Source organism: Eriocheir sinensis, unplaced genomic scaffold (assembly GCF_024679095.1).
Source record: "Eriocheir sinensis breed Jianghai 21 unplaced genomic scaffold, ASM2467909v1 Scaffold35, whole genome shotgun sequence".
Classification (NCBI taxonomy): Eukaryota; Metazoa; Arthropoda; class Malacostraca; order Decapoda; family Varunidae; genus Eriocheir; species Eriocheir sinensis.
Genome location: NW_026111665.1, coordinates 548513 through 565838, shown reverse-complemented (window position 1 = coordinate 565838; position 17326 = coordinate 548513). Strand labels below are relative to the sequence as shown.

At 51.8% G+C, this 17326-nt stretch overlaps 1 protein-coding gene and 1 pseudogene across 1 annotated transcript; one reads left to right on the top strand and one right to left on the bottom strand.

Moving 5' to 3' along the window:
- Positions 1-6285: 6285 nt before the first annotated feature.
- On the top strand, positions 6286-8093 carry LOC126991828 (uncharacterized). The gene is made up of 3 exons (XM_050850493.1): positions 6286-6369; positions 6574-6737; positions 7694-8093. Exons 1-3 carry the CDS (start codon positions 6311-6313, stop codon positions 8062-8064), a joined length of 594 nt encoding a protein of 197 aa, XP_050706450.1. The 5' UTR covers positions 6286-6310; the 3' UTR covers positions 8065-8093.
- A 583-nt stretch (positions 8094-8676) lies between these two features.
- Positions 8677-13001, bottom strand: LOC126991827 (putative nuclease HARBI1; annotated as a pseudogene).
- Positions 13002-17326: the final 4325 nt, after the last annotated feature.

The following is a 17326-nucleotide window of genomic DNA, read 5'->3' as shown; positions in this document are numbered from 1 at the left end:
TCGCCGCCACTGCCACCTCAAAGACCTGTGCACTGGAACTTGAGCCGGACGGACTGGGCAAGATTTCGCAGAGTCGTAAACCACCACCTCACCAACATCATCCGACCAGACGATGTAGTGGGGGCAGAGATGCGCCTAGTTGAAGCCTTCCGGCTTGCGGCGGATGAGGCGATTCCCCGTTCTCAGCCTGCAGTGCCCGCCCGTCGTGACCGCTGGTATTACTGCCCAGAGGTTCGTGAGGCCAACCACCGTATCAATCAGGCCCGGAAGCTCAACCGCCGGGTTAACAAAGAGGCGACGAGGGCCCTTCTAAATGTTGCCATCCGTCTTGCCAGGGCGACCGCGGCCAGGATGCAGGAAGAACACTGGATGAGGCGGTGCGGCACCCTTGACGCCAGTGTATCCACCGCTGTGCTCTGGCGCAAACTTAGAGCCGTGGTCAAGGGGGCGGTGGCCCGGCCGTCGTTGCACCCGCGGCCGCAGGAGGAGGCAGAAAGACTTGTTGATACCTTTGTGTCCCGTGCTGCCTCTGTGAGATTTACCACCACCACCAGGGAGCTGCAGAGGACGGCGTACCCGGCGAGATTGAGGGCCTTCAGGGACGCCTGTAGTGAAGGACATGCCACCGACGCCCCCATACAACTCCATGAGCTGGAGAAGGTCATCCCTCATACCGACACCTTCCCAGGGGAAGACAACATCCCGTACGCCTTCCTTCGCCACGCTGGGTTTGCCATGCTTGATGAAATTGTTAACCTATACAACGCCTCCTACTCACGCGGTACTGTCCCTGCAACCTGGAAAACTGCCACCATCGTCCCCATCCCCAAGAGCAGTGACGGAGGTGAGTTCCGCCCCATCTCCCTCCTGAGCTGCTTGGGGAAGACCCTGGAGAGAATTCTCCTCTCTCGCCTTTGGTGGGCGATGGGCCCCCTTCACCACCACCTGTTTGCCTTCCGCCGGGGAATGGGCACCAGAGATTGTGTGTCCACTCTCCTCTCTGGTGTCTTGGGTAGGCAGGCTGTGGTGGTGTTCCTGGACCTGGAGAAGGCGTTCGAGCTGGCCTCGGTGCCTGCTGTGCTGTCCATCCTTGCCGAGAAGGGCGTGCGGGGCCACCTGCTGGCATGGATTGGCCAATACCTCCAGGATCGGAGGGCGGCAGCACATTTCCAAGGCTGCAGGTACACAACTCGGGCCTTCGAAAACGGAACGCCACAGGGTGGGGTCCTAAGTCCCGTACTCTTTAACATGCTTGTGGAGAAGCTGAAGGCCATGCCCTACAGCCGGTACGCACAGGTCCTGTCTTACGCTGACGACGTGGCCATGGTGGTTTCCGGCCCGAACCACGTGGCCAGTGCTCGTCTCCTCCTCTGCAGCCTGTCACAGACCTGTGCGTCTCTCGGGCTCGTAATAAACCGGGGAAAGATGAAGGCCATGGCTATCCACCAGCGCTGCCTCCCCGAACCCCTTGAGCTTGACGGCATACCTGTCCCCTGGGTGCACGTCCATAACTATCTAGGCGTCACCATAGATTCCCGGCTCTCCATCGTCCCCTATCTCAACCACCTTCGTCAAGCCGTGGTGACCCGCACCAACATCATGCGGTCCCTGGCGAGGACTGCCGGAGGTGCCAGCGACCGTGTCCTACGGCTGTTTTATCTCCAGACAGTGAGGGCCTGTGTTGACTACGGGACGCCATGCCTCATGACGGTGGACCCTGCTGCACTCCAGCCTCTGGAAACGGCCCAGAATGCGGCGATCCGCACCATCCTAGGGGCCCCTCGATGGACCAAATGCATATGCTTGAGGGCGGAGGCGCGGATAAGCACTGTTGCCGCGAGGGTCAATCAGCTCGCCGTCGGCCACCTGGCAACGCTGCTGCGCCGCAGGGGATCGGGACCGCTGCGGGCCTCGGTGGAACAGGCCCTCCATCAGGCCCCTCTCCTCTATCGCAGGAAAACGTGGGCGGTTGTGGCAGCGACCAAAATCAGGTCCACCAGCCTCTCCCGGTGTTTCCTGATGGCCCAAGATCTGCCCCACCCTAGCTACACCACACCTCCCCCGTGGGCACCAGCCACCTTCACGGCCACCAGCAAGCCACTTCCTGTGAAAAAGGCCCTACTGACACCTCACCGCCTAGCGCGGGAGGCCAGGAACAGAAAAACGGAGGCAGCCCGACCCATAGCAGGCACTGGGGCTGGCGGGGCGGCATTCATCACGGCGGGCCACGCCGAGATGGTCCGACTGCCTGACGGCTCCTCCTCAACCCAGGCGGATCTTGTAGCGCTGAACAAAGCGCTGGGACATGCAGTTGAGTGGGGCAGGGGCCCGGTCCTGGTACACTGCGACTCGGTGCCGGCCATACGATCGCTGTACTGAATGACAACGTCTCCCTCCTCACGGGCATCCACGCCCGGTTGCAGGAACTGGGGAGAGCAGGCCGTCAAGTCCATTTAAGCTGGTTGCCCAGCCATGCTGGCGTGGTGGGCAACGACGCTGCTGACCGCGCTGCCGGCGAGGCCACCCTGCTGCCTAGCGTAATATGCCCCGTTTCCCCGAGCGTGTCACTGCTCAAGCGTGACATGGCGGCCCATACCTCGGCGGGTGTCGTTCGGACCCTTGCAGAGGCCTTGGTGGCCGGCTCACCGTCTGCGCACTGGTATGCCTCGGCGACGGGCGCCGGCAGCCGTCGGCACCCATTAGGCGCCCCCAGGCGAGTGGCCTCCAACCTCCACCGCCTGCGCCTCGGGTACCGTTGTGCCTCGCTCCTGGACATCGACGACCCGGTCCCGGTGGAGTGCCCTTACTGCGAGGAGGAGGTCCTCCAGCCGCTCATCCACTACCTCCTCGAGTGTAGGGGCACACACCATCTGCTCCGCAACCCAAACCGGCTGCCGGCACCGGAGCTAATTATGGCCCTCAGTGACGAGGCCCTGGTGCGTGTAGTCACAACCTGTGAACCCCCGAGGTAAAACCCCCGATCAGACTTCGCCATTCAGCTCACGGGCCGTCAGACTTGACAAAGGCCCGTATCCCCCCAGGGGATAAATAACAAAAAAAAAAAAAAAAAAAGTGGCGGGTATTCGCTCTCCGAGCTCACAGCAGGAGCGCAAGTCCACGCCCCCACCACTCACTGTCGACATATCTGAACGCGGCAAGGGAGGAAAGGTGAAGGGGAAGTCAAAGTCCTGCTCCAGCCGTGCCGGCCTGCAGTTCCCCGTGGGCAGGATCCACCGTCAAGCGAGGATGACCCCACGGGTCCACCTCGCCTCCGTAGAAGGGCCACCCGGCTGCTCGCCCGAGGCCGGGCCGCCTTCCTTTTAAGATTAACCCCTAAGAAGGGGAACAAGCCTTTGTCTACTACGACGGCCCGTCGCAGTTATGGCTGGGGCTATATATGTGCATACACGGTACGCCGCACGCACGTGTGCATGTACATATATACATACACACGCGCACGCACACGCCGATGTACGCACTATAGATAGTAAACACCCCTTCCCACTAAGTGGGTTGGGGCATAGGCGCACCAGGCGTCCTGTAGCTGACTTAAAAAATACAATCACGCACATACTCACACACAAACACCCACACATACATACACGCACTCTAACACGCCCACATATACAGAACAGAGAGCCTACCTGGGCGGCTCATATGCCCGCACTAAGGCAGTAAGCGCCCTGTCGTCCAGGGCCCCCACCAAGGCTGGCGCCGATAGTCCCTCCCGGTTCGGAAGCAGGTTGCGCGTCGCACAGCACTCGAGGAGGTAGTGGAGGAGCGGCTGGAGGACCTCCTCCTCGCAGTAAGGGCACACGACAGGGGCAGGGTCATCAGGGTGAAGGACTGACGCACATTTGTAACCGAGACGGAGGCGGCGGATGTTAGATGCCTCCCGTCTCGGCATTTTTGGCGGGGGCTGGCGGGCGCCGGTGTTAGTGGCCGGCGAGTACCAATACGCGGACGGCGAGCCCGCAGCCAGGGCCTCCTCCAGCTCCCTGACAACCCCAGCAGCAAACCGTGCGGCCATGCCCCTCTTCAATTGTGACAGGCTCACAACAACAGGCCGCGTGACAACAGGCAGGAACGTTGCCTCAGCAGCAGCGCCATCCGCCGACTCGTTGCCCGCCACGCCGAGTGGCTGGGCAACCAGTTAACGTGTACTGGGCGCCCCGCTCCCCTCAAATCTGCCAGCCTCGCAAGGATGGAGGTGAGGAGGGACACGTTGTCGCGCGGGAGGTCTTGTAGCAGAGAGCGGATGGCAGGGACTGAATCGCAGTGGATCAAGACAGAGCCTTAGATTGTCAAAACCTCCCTTCCCCCTTCACCGACGGCTCCACACGACGGGAGAACTCAGCACTGTAATGGCGATCGGAACCGTCAAATCCTCCCGCCTCTTCCCCCTTCGAGTACCTGGATCACGGAGGGGTTGGTACGTCGGTAGGTTTGTTTACATGCGCATCGCTATCTTCATTCTGTTTTTCGTCTGCTGGCGGGAAGGAGTCATCACCACCTCTCCAAGTTTCCCTGCATTTACTTACAAGGTAGGACATTTTCGCCCATTGTATGATGTTTTTTGTGTGTTTATTGATGGGGTTAACCTTTGTGGGAAGGCAAACAGCTTGCTTTGGGTCTAGTTAGCCTAATTGAGGGCGAGCTGACTACAGCCTGTTGGGCTCTCGTCAGCCCCACCCGTATGACTGGATTTACTCATCATATGACCCATTGTATGATGTTTTGTGTGTTTATTGATGGGGTTAACCTTTGTGGAAGGCAAACAGCTTGCTTTGGGTCTAGTTAGCCTAATTGAGGGCGAGCTGACTACAGCCTGTTGGGCTCTCGTCAGCCCCACCCGTATGACTGGATTTACTCATCATATGACCCATTGTATGATGTTTTGTGTGTTTATTGATGGGGTTAACCTTTGTGGGAAGGCAAACAGCTTGCTTTGGGTCTAGTTAGCCTAATTGAGGGCGAGCTGACTACAGCCTGTTGGGCTCTCGTCAGCCCCACCCGTATGACTGGATTTACTCATCATATGACCCATTGTATGATGTTTTGTGTGTTTATTGATGGGGTTAACCTTTGTGGGAAGGCAAACAGCTTGCTTTGGGTCTAGTTAGCCTAATTGAGGGCGAGCTGACTACAGCCTGTTGGGCTCTCGTCAGCCCCACCCGTATGACTGGATTTACTCATCATATGACCCATTGTATGATGTTTTTGTGCATTTCCTGACAGGGTTACCCCTTGTGGGTAGCCAAATATATTTCTTTGAGTCTGGCTAGCCGTAGGGAGGGAGCACTGACGAGACCACGTTGCCCTGGCCATGACCAATTATAATTATCACTGCCTTGACTGGCCACTTTATGGGCATGTGCCAGTTTTTAGGGTATTTTTGTTTGTTTATTGACGTAGCTAGCCTGTGTGGATACTTAAGTAGCTTATGTGGCTTGCAGGGAAGGATTAAAGCACCTTCATTCCATTTGTTTTGAGCTGACGTCAACAGCAGGCAGTCTCCACAACACCACCTCAGCAATAACATAATCATTTACTGACCAGGTACAAACAGATGCATAAGCTAATTATGATTTTTAGCTGTGTGGTGAGCTATATAACCTCTGTGCAGGATAAATACGTTCCCAAGAGCTACCATTGGCTACCAGCAGTGTGCACAGGGTCTACCCCATAACTTCCCTTACCACCTTATTTACTGACCAGGTGCAAACACATACATGAATCTGTTTTAGTTTTCAAGCGGTGTAGTGAGCTATATAACCTCTGTGCAGGGTAAATACGTTCCCAAGAGCTACCAGCAGTGTGCACATGGTCAACCCCATAACTCCCCTGGCCTACCTAAGTTACTGACCAGGTGCAAACACAACTTGAATCTGTTATAGTTTTCAAGCGGTGTAGTGAGCTATATAACCTCTGTGCACGATAATGTAATGTAAACTAATGTAACCACACATGTATTATCTGGGTTCATAAATCATACTTAAACTGGTATAAGGTTAATGTGTAAGGACACCTGCCTATTTATGCTATGGCATAAAATCAAATACGTTTCATCGACAATACGACACTTATATAATATTACCTTCTACATTGGCTTTCCTTACAGCACTAACTAGTGACGATGGCATCCCTGGAGCAGTGCCTGAGGACAGGTCCCATTTCGCCCCCGGCAAGAGAGTTGCTATTGGGCCTAATAGCTGAGGAACCAATCCTACTCAGCCTAAAGACTGACGGGAGGATACTCCTACAGAAGAGGGAGGCCTGGAAAATTACCGAAACATTCAATGCCCACAACATGGGGCCCCAACGGTCAGAGGTGCAGCTCAAGAAAGTTTGGGAGCGACTGAAAGTCAAGTAAGTGAAGAAAAATATCTCTGTACACTGTGAACAATGCCCTTCTGAACAACACTTTCATTAATGGCCCCAAGTTCTAAAATTTAATTAAATTTAATATATTCATCATTTATTCAAGAACTGCACCACCAGTACAACAAATATCTATCTATATCTATCTATCTATATCTATCTATCTATCTATATCTATTTATTTTATTTTAGGGCGAAGAAAAGCAAGGCTGACTTGAAACGGGAGGTGTTCAAAACTGGTGGTGGCGCGCCTCCACCAGACATGACCTCAGATTGTGAGCAAGTGCTCACACTCCTCGGGGATGACATTAATGACATCGGCAACCCCTATGATGATGATGCCTTGCCATCTCAGCGTAAGTATACAATATAATCAATTTGCATTATAACAGGTAAATGATGTATACATAGGAAATATGAATGTTAAATACGTATGAATAGTAGATATGGATATCTTGACATTACAATTATTTTGTCATGAAATAATGGAACTTCATCACATGGGTATCATCCTGAATCCACATTATTTGATGCTGCCGTTGTTACACTTGTTTCATTACTCATTTCCACTCAGCCTAAGCTGTGTCCTCTGACATCTCATCAAAACTCTGTGTTCCAATGAGTCTTCGACCGATTATACAGGTTTTGAGTAAATTAAGTTAAATAATGCTGTACTATACTTGTGTTTACTCAGATGTATTTATTCCCAGCAAAGTCGAACCACCATGGTCGACTCATCCGATTTTCAAGGTCTCTTGTGAGGTAAGATGTTACACTCATAAGGAGAATAGCTTATAAGTAAATACCTCGTAAGCAGGTGTTCTGCCTGTTTATATATCCCGCGAAGCTCAACACACACTTAAATGCATCACAAGTTTTTATTATAAATGAACATAATAACAGTGCCATTGAACGTGGCAGTAATGGGTCTGAGGTGCTGCCTCTGTCTGTGGTGAATTTCTTCTTCCTAAAACTGTTGGCGAGAACCATAATCGTTTGAGAACATTGCCACTTAAATATGTAAGCGTAAATGGAGGTTATTGAACAAGTACAGTGGTGTACATTTCCAATAATCATAATCCGATCCAATCTTTGTTTGATGAACATAGCATCTGTATAGCAAGCATATTATTTAATATGCCAATTTGTGGTGCTGAGTCAGCAATCATGGGGGCAGTTCTAGAAAATTAAAAATTTTAATTGATTGATAACGCATCTGTTTTCAGACAAATATGCCAGATGACACGTACACCACTGCATTTCATTAACAGATGTTTTCATCAACTAATAATTTCTTTTACTCTACTGCCAGCACGCTCCGACATCTGGTGTGAGTTGGTGAGTTCCGAACCACTGGCACCAACACCAGATGAAGAACAGGGCGGCAACAAAGTTGGGGAAACAATTGTGCCTGCCAGCCCCGTAAGGATGACGAGCAGGCAACGTCGAGCCGGGAGGTGGAAAGCGGGCGAAGACGTAGAAGTCCGGGAGATAGTGAAGGCCAGCACAAGCAGGGACGACGAGTTTCAGAACAAGAGGGCAAAATTGATGGACATGCAATTACGATACATGGAGTTGAAGCTTGAGGAGGCTGAAGCCAGAAAAGAGGAGGCAAAAGAAAAAGCTTTAGAAGCAAAAATGTATCGACTCATTGCAGAAAAAGAGCACGCAAACTGCACATGAGATATATGTAAGAGCATATATAATATATATAAAAATGGATGAACTAGTAACCATTGTTTTAGTAACTTTTTGTTCCTAAAACATCTCACTTTTCTGTAATTATCTGCTGTCCTAGTGTGTGCAAAGAATACATAATAATAGGTCACTTTGGTAAGTTCTTAGAAATGAAAGGTTACAACTTCAGGGTAACAAGAATTTTATTTTATAATAAACAATATAAATAAAGCATTTTCATACATGCAAAAAATACAGTGCACAGAACGGAAGCATAATCAACTTAATATTGAAGAGTATTATTATATCAAGAAAGGTTTCAGGGCTGAAACTGGTGCGAGATAAAAAAAGAATAGGAAATTCATAGTGGACAGAGGAGATAAAGGTGATAGAAAAAGAGGAAAGGGAACTTTATTAGAAATCTCAAGAAAATAATATGGAGGCGCAAGTAAAAAGGGAAAGAACAAAAAAATAAAGAGAATGCAATGGAAGTAACCATAACATTAAAAGAAAGGAAAAAGCGATTTGATAAAGAGTTTGGTGAAAGACTAACTGAAAACTATAAAGGGGATAAAAAATCATATTGGAAAGTAGTAATATATGAATAAATTTAGAACACATCTCCCCAAGTAAAATAAATGAGATAATGAATGAGAAAGGAAAGATATTGAAAGAGGGGGGAAGCTGTGAAAGAGATGGGAGTAGTCGTCAATGATGAGGATGATGTTCAGAAAAAATCCCTGATGATTTGTTGACGCTTCAATCTGCCTTGTGCATTTCCCTGCCTGTCTACTGGAACTCCATTATGAAGGGCATTGACATTGATTATTGCATGTTCCGCTCCATCTTGTGGCATGACCAGTCTAGTTTTCACAGCTATATTATGTAAGACTACTGCTGCAACAATGATTGCTTTAGTTGTATCTAAACTAGTCCTCATTTTCTTTCCTAAATATGCAAATCTTTTTTTTAAGACACCAAATGCACGTTCCACTGTATTCCTGGTATGGGTGTGACTGCTGTTGTAGGCTCGCTCATGATCGTTGGTGGAACGGCTACCGGTGTTAGGAGATACCTCTTTAGGGCATAACCAGCATCTCCAAGCAGGTGGTATTGTGGTTCCAAAGTTTCTTCTAACTGTGCACAAAGTCTGCTGTTGTCCAGAATTCTACTGTCATGTACACTCCCAGGCCAACGAGCAACAACGTTGTGAAAAAGCAGATCGGGACCACACACAGCTTGCACATTCATTGAAAAGTAACCTTCCTGCATCGGAACACTTCAGGATTTGCAACAGACGGTCTCACTATAGCTATGTGTGTACAGTCTATTGCACCAATAACCCCAGGCATGCCATGGATAGCATAGAACTCTTGAACAGTCCTCTGCCGATCATTCCCAGAAGGCGCCATTATGTGATGCCTGCTCAAACTAGCCACTGCTCGTGACACCACCTTCAAGCACTGGCTAACTGTTGTCTGGGAGACATCATGGCAGTCACCTAATGTCATCTGGTGATCCCCAGACATCATGCAGCGTAGTGCTATCAGTGTCTGTAAATGTGCTGGGACAGGACATCCTGTGAGAAAAAAGAAAATTAAAGTTATAGTTTATTTTTAAGTAATCAATCCCCAAAAAGGGAAGGATGAACACCTGAGTTGGTTGCACTGTAATGTGGATTACAGCAAGGGCTAAACCAGTGGTTCTCATACTTTTCCTCTCCATTCTTCCCTTCATGAATTTTCAACATTCCTGCGCCCCCCCTTTATTTTTCTGCATAATCTCATCCCGCCAATCAAAGGTAAGTAATGAAATAACATTCATAATCCTGAAACTATGTAGAAATGTACTCTTTGCAACAACCGCCATGGCCCCACTTTGAGAACCACTGGCCTAAACATTTTTTGGAGCAGCACCCCACCAATTTATGCTTTGAGCCACCACTGCTAGGGTCACCATTTCATGATTATAGTAAAATGGGTAAGAAAAGTGCAAAACCTGAAACTTTTTTTCACAGGAGAAGTTTTCCTGTATATAAATCATGACTTCTATGATACATTGAAACTTCTTTCCGTATAATAATATAAGGTCAAATTGAGCCTAGCATACGTAACAGTATTTAATATGAATATTTTCCTCTGATTTTTTCTTAACCCAAAAAGGGGTGAAAAAATATCATGTTCGGGTAAGAAAAAATATAGTATATTTTGGAGAAAAAATGTATCCTTTAAATTTAAATATATGCATTTTATCTTGAAAAAATATCAATCTGTTAAGGAAATACCTTAGTTTCCCTCCAAAAATTTTGTAAGTACCATTATTTTAATATTTCTCAAGTTTAACACAAATGAATGCATGGGGCCATGAGGTTCGTCTCCCGAATCAGCTGATCACCATTCTCCGGTGCCCCCTCCTTCCTCTTACTATGATGATGACGAGTAAGGCATAATCATTCACGTAATTGATGTCCTTGGTCTTGTCCTTCGCCTTCAGGAGATCGTGCAAGGATGTTTTCTTTATTTGGTATTTTTCCATTAACTGCGCATGTGACATTCCTCGCTCATATACCCATATTGCGTATGACCGCGCCATCAAAGCCATCGACTCATCTACAACGGTTACTATGCTCGACTTCTGGAAAAGCTACAACAAAAGAGTCTTGTCACAATTAACAGGGAAAGAGAAAATCTAAGTTCATGAAAGATACTTCAAAGTTTTGACAAACTTTTTTCGCCTGATCACGGAAAAAACGATCTTAAGCGCATACAAGTAACTGGTATTTCCTCAAACAGGCAAAGTATTGATTGCAAAAAAATGACCTATTTTTCGATGATAAAAAGACATCTTTAGATTAATGGCATTAATAGATACGAGATGATTCGTTCTTACCCCATACACCCCTATATTTTTTCTTACCCCACTTTACTTATATAATGATAAGAAATTACCTCTGGAGTCAGTTGGGGCAGGAAGATGTTCTCGTATTTCTTCAATGAGATCATACATTGAATTTTTTCTTAATCTGAAACGATCAACAAACTCGTTGTCGCTCATTGCCGTGAAGGGATTCATCCGATCTGTAAGTGGAATAAACACAGTGAGTTTGCATTGGATATGATATACTCATTTCTATGTCACTGTTGCTGCGAAAGTCGGTTTTTAAGGCTTTGGGATAGAAGGGTGTGAATGAGTTTGGTAGCTGACCAGGGATATAACACTGTCACATTCACAGGTGTAATAGTGTAGGTATGTAATGTAAGGACTGGTACGTAATTGATACCAGCATAATACTTCCCCTGATTTCTTACTTGTACATAATATGTCACAATGCTTTTTTGGCACCTTGTACAAACATGGAAATTGATTTGGTAAAAAAATATATTCTCAGTAAGTGTACTCGCCAAGCCTCGAACTCGGGACTCCAGTATAGGTTAGCGACCATGGAACCAATCAAGAAGGCATGCACAAGGCTCGAGTGCCTTGCAAATTCAGTAATAATTTGTAGGGACGCTACATACGTAATATTATATACACTCAACCAATTTTCGTATATTTTTCAATAACTGGATTGAGGAACCAGTAAAATAGATACCTTCACCCCTCACTTATACCTGTGACAATCCTTCGAGGTCTACGGACGACAACTCTTGGGGCATCCATCTCCTCCAGCTCCTCCCATTGATCCCAGAGGTCGAATTCATCCCAAACATCATCGTAAGCAGCCATGATCACACAAACCTGTAAAAGCAAACATATAAATTATAACATCTGTCACCATGTTCTTATAGTAGATTCTGGATTACCACCAACATGAAATAAATAAACAGGTATATATAGCTAACCACATCAGTGCCACAGCAAACCAAACACTGGGGTTCCTCAGGAGGAATGTATACAACTGCACCCCTGACTTAGTACACTTAGCTTATGATACACTTGTGAGACCAACGCTGGAATACTGCTCCATGCTGTGATAGGTTAGAAAAAGTCAACACCAGGTTGGCTACACTCAGACAATTAAAGTAAATTCAGGGGTAATTGTGTCGATTAACTCCACAGCTCTGTCACTTACCACTGCATAATTAGCCATTCCAACCTATCACACACTGTTGTGTTACTCTAGTTTTACCTGTGAATCAATCATATACTGCGTTTACAAGTGATAAAAAGAAATAAACAAATAACTAATCGACACAATTACCGATTCTGGATGACCACCAACAGTTCCTGGCTTCTGACCAAGTGAGATAGGTTTCTGTCCCCCTTTCTCTTAATGTTCATAAATTTTTATTATAAGTATATTAAAGAAATAAACTGGTCTACATAGCTGACCATGGGGGCTGCCCCCCTGGACACCCCACACCATTGCAGACTACTCATGGTTTTCTACTTCCTCTTATTGGTCATTGCAACCATAAAACACCTAAAACCTATCACTAAGTTTGGAAAATACCCTTGTGTGGTCTAATATTTGGTTAGTATGGTGACGGGAGGCTGGGCCGACTGAGCACATATTGGCATAGCCAGTATTAACCATTACAGGCTACTCATGGTTTTCTACTTGCTCTTATAGGTCAATGCAACCATAAAACACCTAAAACCTATCACTAAGTTTGGAACATGCCCTTGTGTTGTCTAATATTTGGTTAGTTTGGTGACGGGAGGCATGGGCCGAAGGAGCACATATTGGCATAGCCAGTATTAACCATTGCAGGCTACTCATGGTTTTCTACTTGCTCATACAGATCAACGTAATCATAAAACACCTAAAAAGTAACACTGCGTAAAGGAAATATGCTTACCTGGTCAGACAAATGGATGAAAAGAACGGAGGGGACATCAGAGGCAACGTGTGGCGCGGGGCAAGAGGTGCCCTGTGCTGTCCCTTCGTATCGCCTCTTCCCCCGCGCCGCAACGGGTCCCGTCGCGACCCAAAACAGTTTGACGGTAGGGATTTCGGCGCGTAGGGTCCCGTCGTCCGAAGGTAAGTTTTGACAATCCGGCCCGGAGCCCTTGACCCCCCTCCATCCAGAGCCCCGCCAATGGCTGCCAGCTCAGCCTGAGTGGATGAACATCCGTCTGGCAGACGAAATATCGCGGTGACCCCATCGCACACAAAAGCTATGCCGACAGCCCCCGTCTGGTGGTTGACGGAGCCGTCCGTGTAGTACACGGAGGCTCCAGGGTACGCTGCTTCCCGCTCTCTGCTGGCTGCATCCCTGGCCAACTCCTGAGGGGTGAGGAGGGCCTTCCTTGTGGCGAGCGGCCGTATGGTGGCTGTTAAGGCAGGCGGCTCCCACGGGGGGCGGGCAACGTAGGTGGGGTGGGTGGCGTCCACAGCCCGTCACAAGGGCGTGGGGGAGTCCGCTACTGCGAATCGTGGCCGCCGCCACAGTCGCCCACGTTCTCTTGCGGAACAGGAGGGGGACCTGCAGGAGGGCCTGCCCGACGGAGGCGCGGAGATACTCCGCCCACATGCGTCTCAGCAGCGCCGCCAGATGCCCCACTGAGAGTTGGGTGACTCTCGCGGCGACGCTGCACACGCCTGCCTCCGCCTGGAGGCACACGCATTTCGTCCACATGGGGGCGCCAATGATGACGTAGAGGGCGGCGTTCTGAGCTGTCTCCATCGGCCGAAGCGCCGCCGGACTCACCGTCAGCAGGCACGGCGTCCCGTAGTCAATACAGGACCGCACGCCCTGGACGTAAAAAGTCCGCAGGACCCTGTTCCCAGTCCCACCCGCTGTTCTGGCAAGGGCCCTCATCACATTAGTGCGCCGCCGTACCTCGTCCCGCACGCGGGCAATGTGCGGGCCAAAGGACAGACTAGAGTCAACAGTGACCCCGAGGTACTTGCACGTGTGCACCCACGGCACGGGCGTACCCTCGAGGTCGAAGGGCTCAGGAAGGTGGCCGTGGCGGAGGGCCATAGCCCTTGTCTTAGTCCTGTTGACGACCAGCCCTAGGGCGGCGCACGTCTGGGTCAGCCGGCGGAGGACCTGGCGGGCGCAGGCCACGTGGTTGGGGCCCTACACCACTACAGCAGGGGCCACCGTCATGAGGCATGGGGTCCCGTAATCAACGCAGGCCCTCACCGCCTGGAGATAGAACAGGCGCAGGACTCGGTCACTGACACCTCCGGCAGTCCTCGCCAGGGCCCGCATGATGTTAGTGCTGGTCACAACGGTGCGGCGAAGGTGGTTTACGTAGGGGGCGAAGGTGAGCCGAGAATCCAGGGTGACGCCGATATATTTGTAGGCGTGCACCCATGGGATCGGTGTGCCATCAAGCTCGAAGGCCTCAGGGAGGAGACGGTGATTGATGGCCATGGCCTTCGTTTTTAGCCTGTTGATCACAAGGCCTAGCGACGCGCAGGTCTGTGAGAGGCGGCGGAGGAGGAGGAGACGAGCGCTGGCCACGTGGTTCGGCCCGGAAACCACTATGGCCACGTCGTCCGCGTAAGAGAGGACGCGTGTGAATCTGCTATGTGTCATGCTTGACAATTTTTCTACTAGCGTGTTGAAAAGCACCGGGCTCAGGACCCCACCCTGAGGCGTGCCATTTTCAAACGCTTTAGTCGTGGAGCTGAACCCCTGAAACTGCACTGCCGCCCTACGATCCTGAAGATACTGGCCGATCCATGCCAGCAGGCGGCCCCGAACGCCTTTCTCGGCGAGGATGGACAGCACTGCAGGCGCCGAGGCCAGCTCGAACGCCTTCTCCAGGTCAAGGAACACCACCACAGCCTACCTACCCAAGACACCAGAGAGGAGGGTGGACACGCAATCTCTGGTGCCCATGCCTCGGCGGAAGGCAAACAGGTGGTGGTGAAGGGGGCCCATCGCCCACCGAAGGCGAGAAAGGAGTATCCTCTCTAACGTCTTCCCCAAGCAGCTCAGGAGTGAGATGGGGCGGAACTCACCTTCGTCAACGCTCTTGGGGATGGGGACGATGGTGGCAGTCTTCCAGGCTTCAGGGACAGCTCCGCGTATATAGGAGGCGTTTTACAAGGCTACTATTTCATCGAGCATGCCAGGCCCAGCGTGCCGAAGGAAGGCGTAAGGTATTCGGTCGTCCCCCGGGGCCGTGTCCTTGACAGGGATGGCCTTTTGCAGCTCGTGGAGGTGTATGGGGGCGTCGGTGGCATGCCCCACTAAACAAGCCTCCCTGAAGGCTCGCATCCTTGCCGGGTACGCCGCCCTCTACAGTTCCCTGGTGGTGGGGGGAAGCCTCTCAGAGGCAGCACGGGACACAAATGTATCGATAAGCTTTTCTGTCTCCTCCTGCGGCTGCGGGTGCAGGGCCGGCCGGGCGACCGCCCCCTCGGCCACGGCTCTTAGCTTGCGCCAGAGCACGGCCGTGGACACAATGGCGTCGAGTGAGCCGCACCACTTCAGCCAGTGCTCCTCCTGCATTCTGGCCGCAGTCGCCCTAGCCAGTCGAATGGCAGCCCTTAATAGGTCTCTCGTCCCCTCTGTGTTGACCCGGCGGTTGAGTTTTCGGGCCTGGTTTACGCGGTGGTTGGCCTCGCGTACATTGGGGCAGTAGTACCAGCGGTCTTTACGGCCAGGCGCCTCTGGTTGCGACCGGGGTATCGCCCCGTCTGCCGCCCGCCGGAAGGCGTTAATCAGGCGCATCTCCGCAATCTCTAGGTCGTCAGGCCGGATGGTTTCGGCGAGGTGGCGGTCAACGGCCACACCGGTCTGGGAGGTAGCAGTGGCGGCGGAACCGGAAGGTCGACTAGGGTTGCGAGGTGGTCGCTCGCAAGACAGTGGTGTATGGCCCACGTCGCTCCGACGTGACCATAGATAGATCGAGCACCCCTCCCCTGACGTGCGTTGGCTCCCCCGTGTTCAGGAGGGAGACCCGAGGCACCTCCTCCAACGCTGATGCGAGGTGCCGCCCAGCGCGGTTTCTCCTCCTACTCCCCCAACCCTCATGGTGGGCGTTGAAGTCGCCCCCTATGAAGGTGGGCTCATCGTTGGCGAGGGAGAGGAGCTCAGTGAAGTCCGGCACAGCAGCTGGATTGCTGTACACGCAGTAAAACGTGATAGTCGTGCTCGGCAAGGCCACCTTAACCGCCAGTACTTCCACGCCGTCACCGCATAGCGCGGGGTGAAGCACTCAGGTGCAGGGAAGTGCATCCCTGACGAAGATGCCACACCCACGCGCTGCTCCGGCAACGGCAGGGAGGTAGAAGACCCTGAAGCCCTTGAACGGCACCAACTGGTCTTCCTGAAGGAGAGTCTCCTGCAGGAGGATGACATCAAGGCCGTCGGTGCCGATCGCTGCTCGCAGGAGGTTGACCTTGCCGCGCACGCCACACACGTGCCACTGCAGGACCCTCAGTGTCTGGACCCAAGTGATGTCGCTGGGGTGGTTACGGGGGCCGACGTCTGCGTGGGGGCCGGGCCTCGGCGCTTCGGCAGCGCCTTGCGCTCGGGCAGCGGGAGGCGGGACCGTGTCGGCGCCGTACGCACGGGGATGTGGGAGCGGGTTGTGTTGCGTCCCATATTCCACTGCACCGCCTTCACCGGTGCCTTGGCTGGTGGCACTCGTCGGCCTCCATCTCCGTCACCTCCGCGGAGGGGGGGAGGGGCGTAGGTGTTTGGGTTTCGGCAGGGGGGGGTGCGGGGCTCTGAGACTCTGGAGGAGGAGCGGGTGTCGCCGTTGGGCCTGCGATGGCGTGGAAGTGCTCCTCCATCGTCGCCTTTGCAATATCCCGCAGAGCTGCCTCGTCTGGTGTGAGCTGGAGGAGGCCCGTCAGGGCAAGGGCAAAGCTCGCCAGCATCCCCTCGAGCGCGGCCCTCGTCACTAGGACGTAGTCGGGTGGTGTGGCAAGTGGTGCAGTCTGCGCGCTCGGGGGATGCCGCGGCCTGTGGTTCCTCTGCCGACGCCCGCGCTGGGGCCAAGGAGGTGGAGGCAGTGTTGGAGCTGGTTGCTCCTGCCGCGGGGAGGCCAGTCGGTGCCCTTTAAGGACTACAGGGCCTTTTACCTCCCTGCCGTCGCCGGTGCGGCGCGTGGGTGTTGTATCTTGGTCAGGGATGTACTTCCCTGTTCTCGAGTGCATCGCCCCGTGCTGTGCGGTGCCGGCGTGGAGATATTGGCAGTCAAGGTGACCTTGCCGAGCGCGTGTGTCGCGTTCTACTGCGTGTATACCGGGCCGCGGGCCGAGCCCGACTTCACCGAACTCCTCTCCCTGGCCAATGACGAACCCACCTTCATCGGGGGCGACTTCAACGCCCACCATGAGAGGTAGGGGAGCAGG